The sequence below is a fragment of the Anopheles funestus genome, chromosome 3RL (assembly GCF_943734845.2).
Source record: "Anopheles funestus chromosome 3RL, idAnoFuneDA-416_04, whole genome shotgun sequence".
In the NCBI taxonomy this organism is placed as follows: domain Eukaryota; kingdom Metazoa; phylum Arthropoda; class Insecta; order Diptera; family Culicidae; genus Anopheles; species Anopheles funestus.
In genome coordinates this window covers 2113511-2126177 of record NC_064599.1, presented here as the reverse complement: position 1 = coordinate 2126177, position 12667 = coordinate 2113511, and the positions used below count along the sequence as shown (strand labels likewise).

At 44.5% G+C, this 12667-nt stretch overlaps 2 protein-coding genes across 2 annotated transcripts in view; one reads left to right on the top strand and one right to left on the bottom strand.

Moving 5' to 3' along the window:
- The window catches only part of LOC125771153 (opsin-2), a 53178-nt gene extending 41389 nt beyond the window's left edge, over nt 1-11789 (bottom strand). Inside the window, exon 1 of the mRNA XM_049441531.1 lies at nt 11451-11789. The gene's annotated coding sequence lies outside the window, so the exon portion shown is untranslated. The remainder of the gene's footprint in view (nt 1-11450) is intronic.
- LOC125771170 (carbonic anhydrase 7) lies at nt 349-11443 on the top strand. Its single transcript, XM_049441560.1, has 7 exons — nt 349-482; nt 1187-1401; nt 7725-7769; nt 8793-8957; nt 9974-10112; nt 10176-10509; nt 10833-11443. Exons 2-7 carry the CDS (start codon nt 1275-1277, stop codon nt 11169-11171), a joined length of 1149 nt encoding a protein of 382 aa, XP_049297517.1. The 5' UTR covers nt 349-482; nt 1187-1274; the 3' UTR covers nt 11172-11443.
- Nucleotides 11790-12667: the final 878 nt, after the last annotated feature.

The following is a 12667-nucleotide window of genomic DNA, read 5'->3' as shown; positions in this document are numbered from 1 at the left end:
TACAATGCTTCTTCCTGCAAACTGCGATAAGAAGCATTGCAGTGCTTCTCAAATCGCGTCGGGCTAAAAAAGCATTGCATGCCGGCATGGTAACGGACGCGGACTCTGTCGGTCATTCGGCCAACGATCGCCCGGCAAGCAGCCGAAGACCTATACGCGCGCGACAACTTCATATACGATCCCCTTCGACGACAAAACGTATTGTTCTGTTTGTTCGGTGCGATAGAAAGGGAGGGGAAACCCCATCTCGGGAGAAAAATCAGATCAATCCACTGGAACAGTGAGCGAGCGAGACCGGGAACGGGAAACCGTGCGACACTTTTTCACGGCACCTGGCAGCAGCACGAGCAGGGGTTTATCAGTGACGGTGTTCCATCGGACACGGCTCAGTTCTTCGGTGGACGTCGCATGGCGAGGACATCATCGTGACAGTAAGACAGCTAATTTGATCTCGCGCCCGGACACACATCTCATCATCCAAGGTGGGCATGACAGAATGGTTCTAAATTGTGAAGGGGATGATGTGTGATTCAAAAGTTTTCCACCTACCCTAGAGCTAGTGCAGTGTGGTGAAGGAAAAATTACCAAAGCGAAAGGCGGACATTGCGGATGGTCAGTACGTGCGTTTAGCTTTGGGGCCAGGCATACATAATGAAGTTGGAAATTGCACTTCGCAAATGATTGAAGCTTAAAAAATGGACCACAAAATTTCCATCCCTCCGAGAACCGCCGAGAGTGCGTGCCTCGAAATGTGAAAAGTGTTGTTGCTTGTGTGTGTGTCTGATTTAGACGGCGAATAGTGCGAATCGACTTCCCAAGCGAGTGAAAGTGTCGATGTGCGTGCGATAATATCTATTCTCCTTGGATTGTGAGCGAGGGTGGAATGGTGTCTTCGTCATTTGCAGGAACTATTCGGACGTAGTCGAACACAACCGACCCACGTGGAGCTCCGTGAGGAACCAATCAATCGGCTGTGACGATTGTGTGTTGAAATAAATTGATTTTATTGATTAATCGTTTCGCGAATCGACGTCAGGCACCTCTTTAGCCGACGGTTTATAGTGGTGGAATCGCATGTTCAAAATAATGCTCATTTTTTGCAGTGGGAACTCTGGGGAGTACATTTGAAGTGAACATCCAATGAGTGAGTGTATTTTTTTGTTTTGGTTATCTGTTGTCATTGCAGAGAATTGGTCAAGATCGTGACTAAAGCAAGTTAGGACGCTCTGCCGAATAAACTGCACCACCAGCATCATATCTCAGACACCAGCATAATGACGGAGGCGACGACGACAACGACGACGGCCAGTGTCAGCCATTGTAGTAGAAGCCACCGAAGAAGAGGCAGTAGTGCCAGCAGTGGCGGTGTTATGCTAATCGCATCAATTTTGGTATTATCAGGTAATTTTCCAATTTAACACCACCTTCACCGCACGCTCCACGGATTTGCTTCCTTGTCGCTAGTGCCATAGGGAACAGAGCCAGACAAAGTGGAGTTGGAGGAAAAGAACATCTGATGTTGGAGTTTAAAATTTTATTTTTATTTCACGCGTCCATTGTGTTGGACGTGTAGTACATCACGGAGGGGGTTCTGATGTACTTCTGATGGTCGGGACGGTCGTCAGCTGGAGGGATACAGTAAACGAACCGGAAAAATGTCGTCCATATGCAAAACAAATAGCTCCACACGCTACTAACAATCGTGTAAAGCGGGAGTATACGTAATCTCATACGCTGTTTGCTCCCGTCCGGGAAGGATCTTCTGTATCTTGGACGGTTAATAGTCACACATGCATTCACCATTAAGCAACTAACCTTTCACCATGCAACACCGCTCCAGTTGCTGGGTTCCAAAAAAAGAACTAACCTTAAATAATCAACTCCAAACGGTAACCGAAATAGACGCCACAGACAGATGAGTTCATGGCACACGAATGGGGCCGGATTTGGAGGCCTTGCAAAAATTTCATTCAATTGAAGCTAGTTGACGCACTGTCACACCACGTCCTAGTGTCTGCCCGGTTTCGGAGGAAGCTTGCAAATAATACGATTGGGATAATAAACGCATTGGTATTATACCCGCTCTTGGCAACGCATGTGATCGCGCAGTCTACGGCGATCATCATCTCAACATACACAGGAGGTAGAAGCTCGCTTTTACATAATATCACTTCACCTAGCTTCAACGGCTGTTGTCCCACCGTTTTCGTACCCTAATCAGCTGATACCGAATGAAATTGAGCGGTATTTAAACATAATCACATCCTGACAGGCGCATCACGATCACGGATCGATGCGCCGACCAAAAACACTGATGGGACGGTCTTCCCATCTGTGTGTGTTGGTCTTTCAAATGCTGACAGCTTTAATTATTTACGACACTTTTCCTATAAATAGGGATCGCAATAGTAGTGAACTTGGGTACATGGTACACCGCACCCAGAAATAATTTGAAGCAAAGAAGCACCAAGAACCTATTAAAGATGTGTTTTTTTTGCTGTTTGAGGCGGTTTGTCAAACAGACTTAAAGTGAAGGTTTGGCCTACTGTAGCACCATCACTTTGGTGTTGTACAAATGTGTTAGCCGGCTGCTTGGCAGTGAACAAACGGTCAGGAATTTGCAAATAATAATGCGAAACATGAGCCGCACGACACGAAATTGGCAACACGGCAGTAAAACATTAGTAAACGGGAGGACTCTTGTAGTAAGGTAGAACTCGTCGAAAGAATAAAAAAACTGTTTTCTTTTGAGTTTTCATAGTACATTTTCCTCACAAGCAATTTAAAGAGCGTTTGATCGTCTGCGCTGCTTAAGCTGTATTGAAGGCAAATTTTCCACGATGAATCACACGTGAAAGAAAGCTAGAATTTCCCTCATAAACGGCGTACGACAGTTGGTTTTGGATTACTCCCTGTATAAATATTTTCTTAGCGTCGATGGAGACGCTGACTGTGATATTTCACGACGGCTTGAGAATTCACAGTAAAGCGATTGTGTTGATCTAGTTTTTGAAGTTAGTAATATTTGCTCTCTAGTTTGGTGCGGATTTTCCTATTCAGAGAAAAACTAAGAAGAATGAGAGGAATAGAGGTGAGAGAAACAGAGAAATAAGATCTGGTGGCATTGAGAACTGCAAACACTACCTTTGGTGTGTTGAGCTTTACATTTACAGAAAGCTACACACGATCGGTTAGGCTAAGTGCCTGTAAATGGTCTACTAAAATAATGATTGAAACATGCGATGCTTTTTTTCTTAGTTAACGATCGATTTATATGAATGTACCTATTACCCAAATTTGAACAGAAATTACTTATCTTCCTACATACACCTCTCGCTTTTAACACATGCACTGGAATATTTTTTTGTTTCCTAACCAAAACGAATCAAACAAATCATGCGTTGATCACATGATCGTCAGCTGTTCACTATTCAAAATTTGTCTCACTTGTTGCATTGGATAAAAATCAACTTTTTTGCATTTTATTCCACCGCACTTCATTTCCTGTCGATAGCTGATGTGAATATTCATCGTGTGGCGGACGTACTTAGAACACACTGTACCATAGACTGGGCAACAGTCCATACCGTCGTGATCAAACAGCTGTGTGCTTCGCTTGTTGTTTGAATGAGATTTAGTTTTTTGCTCTCCCGGTGCCAAACTGTGACATAATATTTTTCGGGGGAAAAGAGCAGCAATTTAGGGATTATGTGAGGCGAAAATTTGAACTTGAACTTAAACAGCACCTAGACCTAGACAATACCATCTGGGTTGGAGAAACGACATAGGATAAGAGCTAGAATTTAATTAAATATGCCATAACTCATCAAAAGTTTCCTCCTCCGTAAAAAAATGAAGTGATGAAACTGGTACAAAAACGTGCTTCTTTGTAAGTGGAATAGAGGTTGAAAAAACAAACGTACGCAGCGTAATATGTAGGACGACATAAAAAGCTACGAAAGGTTACACCCTCACAAAACGTATTAAGTGGTTATCAGTTTCTACCAGTTGCTACCGGTTTGGGAAGGCAATACTTTCCGCAAATGCTTTATTCAGAAGGGGAAGAACTAATGTAAAAGGACGCAGCACAAATAAATTAAAAACAAGATAAACGAAAAAATAATATCAACAAACAGCATCCAAATCAGGGCCCATTAAAACGATACAACCGCCGATGAGATGTTGACTGATGACGCACATTTGTCGGCGATTACTTGTTATTTCACCCGTGCGGTCGAAAGGGATTCGCGGATAATTCCCCTCTCAGCCGATCAGGCAAAATGGTTAGCTGTCCGTCCCGCTTGCTACTTCAGATGTCCGGATTGTACTGTAAACTTCCGGATTTTAGCGCATCAGTTTTGAAGACGTTGGCTTTGATGCAATTTTTCATCTCTGGCCCGCGTGACTTTCATCATTTGTAGGCTTCTTCACCCATAACGACACGATATCTCCCTCGCATGGATGTTAAACGATTGACTCGTTGACATTGAACCTGAGGCCGGAAGGTTAAGCGACGTTTTCCACATTAAATCATTTGACTATTTCCCTCGCTTGCAAAGCATTGTTTGCGAGATCGGTCACATTCACTGTGCGGCATGTTGTACAGAAGCCCTTTAGTACTAAAGCGGATGAGAGAGAGTGACGGAGGCGCATTCGTCTACTCTCGACAGACGGAATTCATGATTGAGCTTTCCCACTGGAAAATGCACCAATGTTGGCAAAACTTCAACACTTTGACACCTCTGGTGAGACAGATTTAAACGACCAGTATTGCAGTTGTGGACAAATTTATGTGTGATAAAAGCATTGCTGAAGGTTGCTAGTGCATGTTGGACAGTAAACTGTGTTCGGTGAACGTACTATGATTTATTGTGCTGTTGAAAGAATGGGTGAGAACTGAAGAAGATCTGCAATTTCCCAATTGCATTCTAAGTCGCCAACTAGTTCCAAGAAGATTCATCCTAAAGTTTTACTTCAAGGTTGAAGAAGTACTTCAAAATAGTGCACTTGAAGGAGAGTGACATCATACAAATAAAAATATTACTTCTTCTCGGAAATAAGTTGCCCCGTACAGAAGCAAATACTGACATAACTTTACTAAAGTGAGCAATACTTCAAGTGGGCTTGACTCAATTACATTATCAAAATAAACAATCAGAGTCTGATAGAACCCATATACAAAGGAACGAAAGGGTTTTTCGAAATATTGCTAATAAACATTAGGTGTCTATTGTGATTATGATACTTTTGCCAATTTTTACAGAATTCTTGGTTCTTTATTCTTGGAGTTTATGATCACGAAGTTTCATTGTAGTCCAATTACCGAATTTGAAGTTCAAGGTATAAGACAAGTATTACAAAACAATCATTTATTATGACTCCTATAAACCATTTCGAAAATCTTGAAGACGTAAGTCAGCTTAGAATTTTAAAAATACCTCTAAAAGGGAAATCTATAGTTGCGCACGTGGAATAGCACAAATGGCGGTGACTTGCTGAAAGAGATTAAATACCTGACGGTTGATTGCATCTAAATTCCGAATGCCATTAATACCATTCTCACACACCAACCCCCTCAGAACGTTTGAATAAAATATTCAACTTCCGCGAGTACGCGAGTTCCCTTCCCGGATATGTCCTAAATGATGCATTATCGATGCAGCATTGATAAAAGTGCATAAACAGGGCCCCCTTAAATGATTCTAGGCCCTAACGACCGAAACAAAAACGCCCACATCCGTGCCAAAACTGATCGTTACCTAAGGTTCTTTGCTTAAAAAAAATGAATTAATGAGACAATCCGGCGAACTGAAATTAACGCGTCACATCGCAAGGGGATTGCTCTTCGGAGGTGGAAACCCTCACAACCACTGCTGATCGACGGCGTTGATTTATGACTCAGGAAAGAAAGGCCGCGTAAGAAAGTAAACGTTTGCTAACGGTCATTAAGATCCAACCCGCATCACTCCCAATAAGCCAACGATGGAGTGTCAATTGCACTAATAATTTGTCATTAGAAGCAATTGTATCACGGGTTGGTAGGGGGGAAGGGGGGGAGGGAGTGGTCCCCGGTCGCACTGTCGGACTTTGTCTCCGCCGGGCACAAGTGTCACTTTTCCGTGCGGAATTGTGCGGAATGGTCACAAAATGGAATCAAACGCCTACGGCCTAAGTACATCAAAAACATCCATAAAACAAACGTTCCACAGTGAGTCTGATTGGGTGGCCCTTGTCAATTATGGAGGGGGAGGTGTAGCATTGCCTCGTTCAGGGAGTGTTGCACACTTGCACTTGATCTTGTAGCACTAACTACAATGGACAATGCAATGGACAGCGAAAGGCCCATATATCTGCGGGTAACATTTATGAATGTTCACGGCATCCTCTGCATGTGACAGTGATCCATTCCACTCCTCCTGACGGTCGGCGATTGGCATCAGTGCGAATGGTTCCGTCGTGTTTACGGATTTTCTCCCAAACCTTTCGGATATCATGTGTCTTGCCGGAACGTGCGCCCCAACTTCTCATGGTTACATTCAATTAAATCAATAAAGATCATTGCAAGCAGGGCGTCTTGCATAAGGGGATCAATATCACACCGCCCAGCACTGGTGTGTTATCACCAGTACCGGATGACTTTATTACTAGAACACAACTGGCTCCCAAGGGTTCGTCGCAAATGGCTGCATGCATTCGCACACCCAGGTTCAGGGTTAATCAATAACCTCCACCCAGTGTGGTCGAGGTCAAATGACACGAGATTTAGTGCAGCGATCTAAGCGATCGACACAACGCATGTTTACGCCAGCCGATCACGAGCCGCCATGCACGCGCGGCAGCACCATAAACTCGCGCTTATGTCTCGGTAGTTTCATCATACGCGAGCTGTTCCAGCACAGCCGGAGTCCGCTGATTGTGATGGGTTTGCAAGTTCGGACCTGAAAATTGCTACCACAAACAACCTGGTGCATGTGAGCCAAATCCAATGAGACACGATCACGACACCGACGGGAGCGGCACGAATCAGGAAGTCAAATTGATTTTTCCAATACGCGCAGAAAGCGCGAGCGTCGGGCAAACACAATTTCCACACACGGCACATGGCGACGTAATGCTAGTGCTAACTCGTGGAAAGGAGGGAGAAAATACCCACCGCGAACCTCATATGCGCAGGAACCGATGTGACGGGCTTAGACATAGTTGTCCAAAACTCATGAAAACTTTAACTTTAGTCGACATTTCTTCACAAGAGATGATGTCTTTTTGTGGGACATTACCTTCGCCCAGCAACTCTCAAAACACTCCGGATGTCTCGCATCTGTGCCGGCCATGGAATCGCTATGAGGTGATCCGAACTATGCCAAGCGCCCATTGCACCCCGGTGCTGTTGTAGTATGCAATATCTTTTCTGCACGACCACAAGGGATTGGCGGTTTTGCACCTCAAACACGATGTCATGGAGTTTTATGCTAGATTGGATGTGGCCATGTCGTAAATCCGCGACCACTGGAACTATGGAAACCTTTGTGTATGTGGGTCGCACCATGTGCTACAATAGTGTTAACACAAAAAACCATCGATCATGAGGCCAACCATTACCAGTTGTCATAATTTACGCTTAATTTTGTGCGCGAAAACCGCGCTGAAAGTTCTTAGTGTTAGATTGCCGGTTTTCTTGATCCTTTCTAATAGGCTTTTTCCCTTCCTACTTCCTTTCTTTACAGTTCATTATGGACATGCACAGGATTTTGGATACGATGGCGATAAAGGTAAGGTTTGCGTTGGACGACAATGTCCCTAAAAAATGTTTCTTTTGCACCTTTTGCTTGCGGCGTCGTGAGATAATCATCGAACAGCGTAAAACCCCACCATTGGTATCTATTTGCCATCGTAACACGCACATACAAAGTGTGACGCTGTGTTAAAAAATGCATTACAGCTACCAATTCCGATGTCAGCACAATTATTCCATTAAAAATCTAATTCCATCCAGTTGTCATAATACTATTTGTGGTGGGAAAAAAACACCTAACCACTACAGACGAAGGAGGCGAACATGGATGGTCATTAGAGTGCCCGGGAGACTTTGGTAGAAGCCTCTGCACGTAGCGTTTCCCGTAGGATTGCTGACGTTGGAAGACACGTCACGTCACCATTCACCATTACCAGCTCACAGCGAAGGTCTCACGTGAAATGATCAGATCAGATAAATGGATTCAATCCACAAAGCACCGGAAGAGGGATGTGAGATTGTGCCAGGCAGAAAAAATATTGCCCATACCTTGTCTTCCTAGTGCATTATCATGCACCTGACTGCAGCACATGCACTGCACTGCTTTCACAATCGGATCAATCGGGCACTCGGCTCGCCCGGACGCGCTACTGGAACCGCATGTGTTCCATTTGCGTGGGATAATTAAATTGTACACTTGTCGATGTTGTGTCGCGTACGAGTTATGAATAATTGATTCGAGTCGCTCTCCCCCCGGTCTGTGTTGCATCGTCGTGCTACTGTTGTTCGTTTAGATCAGGTCGTTTATTTAGCTCTTGCGCATCATTGTGACGGTCCGGATGGACGCATGTGGTGTGAGGATATCAGTAGGAACGTTAGAAAAAAATATATACAGAAATGATTAATGAAAAACAGAAGTTTAGAAGCTCCACGTGTATCGTGTGAAGTCCTCTTTCTCTGTCAAGCTTCCCAGTAACAAAAGATCGTTACTAGCATGTTTACAACAGCAATAAATCCCTTTTCTAATAAACATTCCTTTCTTTCTTCATCTTTCCATCAGGACCATCTCACTGGGGTGAACAGTATAATTCCTGCACCGGAAAACACCAGAGTCCAATCAATATTAACTCTTTGGACGTGAAGAAGGTCAACCTGCCACCGCTAGTGTTTCAGGGTTTCGATGTTGCACCCCGGGAAACGAACCTAACCAACAATGGACACACTGGTGAGTGCCTACGAGGCTTTTCGGAGTTACGTAGTGACTTCGCTTTCTTCGCTTAGTCTAACGCAACGGCCAACGGTCTAGGCATGCAGTTTGATGATTGTAGGTAACTTAACCCTCTACGTGAAGACGGACGAAACCAGACGAAATTGTGCACCATTTCTTACGGAAAGACTTGGTTTACCTTCGATGTTGCTTCCAAAACTAATTAGAACCTACCCTAAATTGGTCGTTTTCAAAGCTGCACAGATAAGCCGTGCCTTGTTGCGGAAACCACCACAACACTGGTGAAGGTTAATTAGTACCCGTCCACAAGTGTTTTGTGTACCGTCAATTGGCCAACGAAGGTTAGTCGCTAGGCAAAAGCCGATGACTCCTAATGCATTCACCACTGATAGGATGCAATGCATTTAATATTTATGATAAGTAATGCTTTTTATGAAGTGTTTAAATTGCTTACAAAATTGATCATAGCTGGTTTATGATTTGCTTCCCTAAGGTTTCCCTAAAAGACACTATGAATCGCTGAAGAAATAGTAAGGTTATACTTTTCCCTCCAAAACTTCACAGTTCGAATTGGTGTGGTGGTGATCGGTATGATTGAAGTATGAAGCCGTCAACACTGAAATTGCTAATCAGTATGTCAAACCACACAGCACACACATCCTTCGCCGATCTTTGATGGCGTCTTCGATCGCGCCACGTGCCATTGTGCAGAGTGACGGTCACGCCTAACGTGATGGGCTTCGTCATTAGCATGATTAGCTTTCCACCTCCTTGGGGCGGCCCGGTGGTGCATGTGATAAACGGCGCCAGTCCACACGGCCGGACCGGGTTCAAATCCCATCCGGACCCTCCCCCCGTAGCAAGGACTGACTATCCGGCTACGTGGTAAAATAAGTCTAGTAAGCCAGAAATGGCCGGCGTGACCTGTATGGTCGTTAAGCCAAGAAGAAGAAGCTTTCCACCTCAACGTACATTTCTAAACGGACCATCCTGTACCCTTTCTTTCGTTGCAGTGGTAGTCACGATGGAGTCGGAAGTGACGCCGACCGTGTCTGGTGGACCGCTTTCCGGTGTCTACGAGTATTCCCAGCTTCATTTCCACTGGGGCGATAATGATACCTTCGGCAGCGAGGACATGATCGATAACCATCGGTAAGTGGAGGTAGCTTAACCTGCTTCGGATATTATTCTACCTCTTTGCTCCTTTCCGTTTAGTTTTCCCATGGAGCTGCACATTGTGTTTTACAAGCAGGAGTATAAAAATGCCCGTACTGCACTCAACTTTGCCGACGGGTTGACCGTGTTGGCATTTTTCTACGAAATCGACCCAGAAGACAATCCCATGTACCAGGAGTTTATTGAGCTGCTTGGTAACGTTACCGGGAGCCATCTGTCGGAGCGCTTTGAAACACCTCCATCGCTGAAGGACTTGATTGCGAAGGATCTGCTACATTACTACACATACGATGGTTCACTGACGACACCACCTTGCAGTGAGGTAGTCACATGGATCGATTTTAAAGAACCGATTTTGTTGTCTCACGCACAGGTAAGTGTGATCGTTCGTGCAAAAACGAACGCACGGGAAGTAACATTTTACTTAGTAGCTCGCTGTTAATTAAATTACGCCCAATCTATCAACAATCTTTTCGCTATAAAAAGATTTAACTCAAGGTGGCCTACATGGGCGATCAGTCCTATGAACTAGTGGCGACGTAACTGTGACGCCGCAATTAACACTGATCCTATTTTTATATCGTCACCGTATCATTGGGTCACGATCACTTTTAATGCGACAAAAAATCAAACAACGATTGCGGTATCCATGTGATACAATTTAGCCACATTCTCTAATCGATCATTCTCTTCCAGGTGCAAGCTTTCCGAGCGCTGGAAAATGAGGAGGGTCATCCATTGACACACAACTTCCGGCCGGTACAGCCGCTTGGTGACCGGGTGGTGCTCTACAACACGGACGAGCTGATCAAGGAAATTGATCTGGATGAAGAACATCCCGCCGAACCGGAAGGTGTCGACACGAACAAGATCGATACACCCAAATCTGATGAACCAATAAGCTCACCGAAAGATCCTAGCGTTAGGAAACACCCGCGCAATGTCGCATCGTCACCATTCATGCCGCAATGGTCAGTATTATGTGCCACATTAGCGTTGGTATGGACCGTCTTTTGTTGCTCGGATCGATGCTGAACGACACAATCATCAATGTTGTAAATATAGTGAATAGACAGTTAAGCACACATAGAGCGCAGGCGCTGGCGTTAGTTTCGACGTACAAAAAAAACCGATACACCGTTACCAGAGCTGCTAGTGAACCGTGATATGAACAAAAGGTGCGCAAGTTAAGCAAATTTTAGAACTACAAAATATAACATATTCAGCTCGCAAGTAAGGACTATAGAATAGATGAACTGTTTAGGAAAAAAAAACATTGGCATAAAAGCATCTAAGGATTTAAATAATGCCTACCTTTTTCACATGGTCATCGGACCGAAACTAACGGAGGATTAGTATAATATGTTTTTTTTATTAAAATATCACACTCGCCAGCCAAATGACGATGCGGAATTAAAACACTATCAATGTAAATGCACGGTGGCAACTATGCGTAAAACCCGTCAAGCAACATCCTCGAAATATTTCGGCAACGTTCTAATACATCTTCGATTGGAGGAACTTTTCGTGGAGGAATCTAAAAGAAAAGGTACGAACAGCGGATACACGGTACTGATCGCTATCTCACAAACGACTATCGGCGTTATTGCCACCGCGAAGAGCATGATGCGGTGATCAACTCAATTGATTAGATGGATATGATCGTAAAAACTTACCGCGCATCGTTGAGCATCGAACTGAGCCTTCTCAAATTTCACCGCCCAGTTACGGTTGCTGTCTCCGGCCCGCTGCTCACTGTCTCTCGGCACTAGTTGAAGGTTATAGTGACGGCAGTCGTCCAGCAGGCACGTGCGCTCGAGGCCCTCGTAATGGAGTATATTTTCCAACCATTCGAGCGGTACCGTATGCACGCGGCTGTGGTACGCGATAGAGAACTGTTCCAGAATCTGACGCCGGAATCGGGGAAGCTGTAACGATGCGACGGCAGCTTCTAGTGGACCAAAGTGAAACATGTTTCGGATTGCACCGAAATAGTTCCCGCGGTGGCACTCTAGCTGGGTGGTAATGTGAAGCCGTAGCTTCGGTTCACTAGCACCGTATCGTGTAATGGCTGATTGTGTTGCCTCTAGACTGCCGATGTTGAAGGAAAGGTACAAACGTTCCATTTCAAAACGGTGCGAATCGGAGATAGAAGTGCCTGCCTGATCAATTTCCTCGTAACAACGAAGTACTTTTTTTAAACATTCCTGTAAATGTTGGGCACATATTTTTGGATCGAACTCAGCGATCGGAGCTTCACAAAGATAGTAGGCACTATAGCAAAGGAATCGCACGATCGGCTTCAGAACCGGTAACACTTCACCCGCGGATAGATTCTGTATGACCATTTCTTGTCGGATGGCACGCATTCGATCAAAAATAAATTCATACCGTTGGTAATACGGACGCCGGGAATCAGGTAGCACACTGTAAGTGAAAGAAAATTTAAAAATTCTCAACAATTCTAGCATGTTAACATAATCGCTATACCAACATTGTCAACAGGTAGTGCACAGTTTCCAGCAGCATGC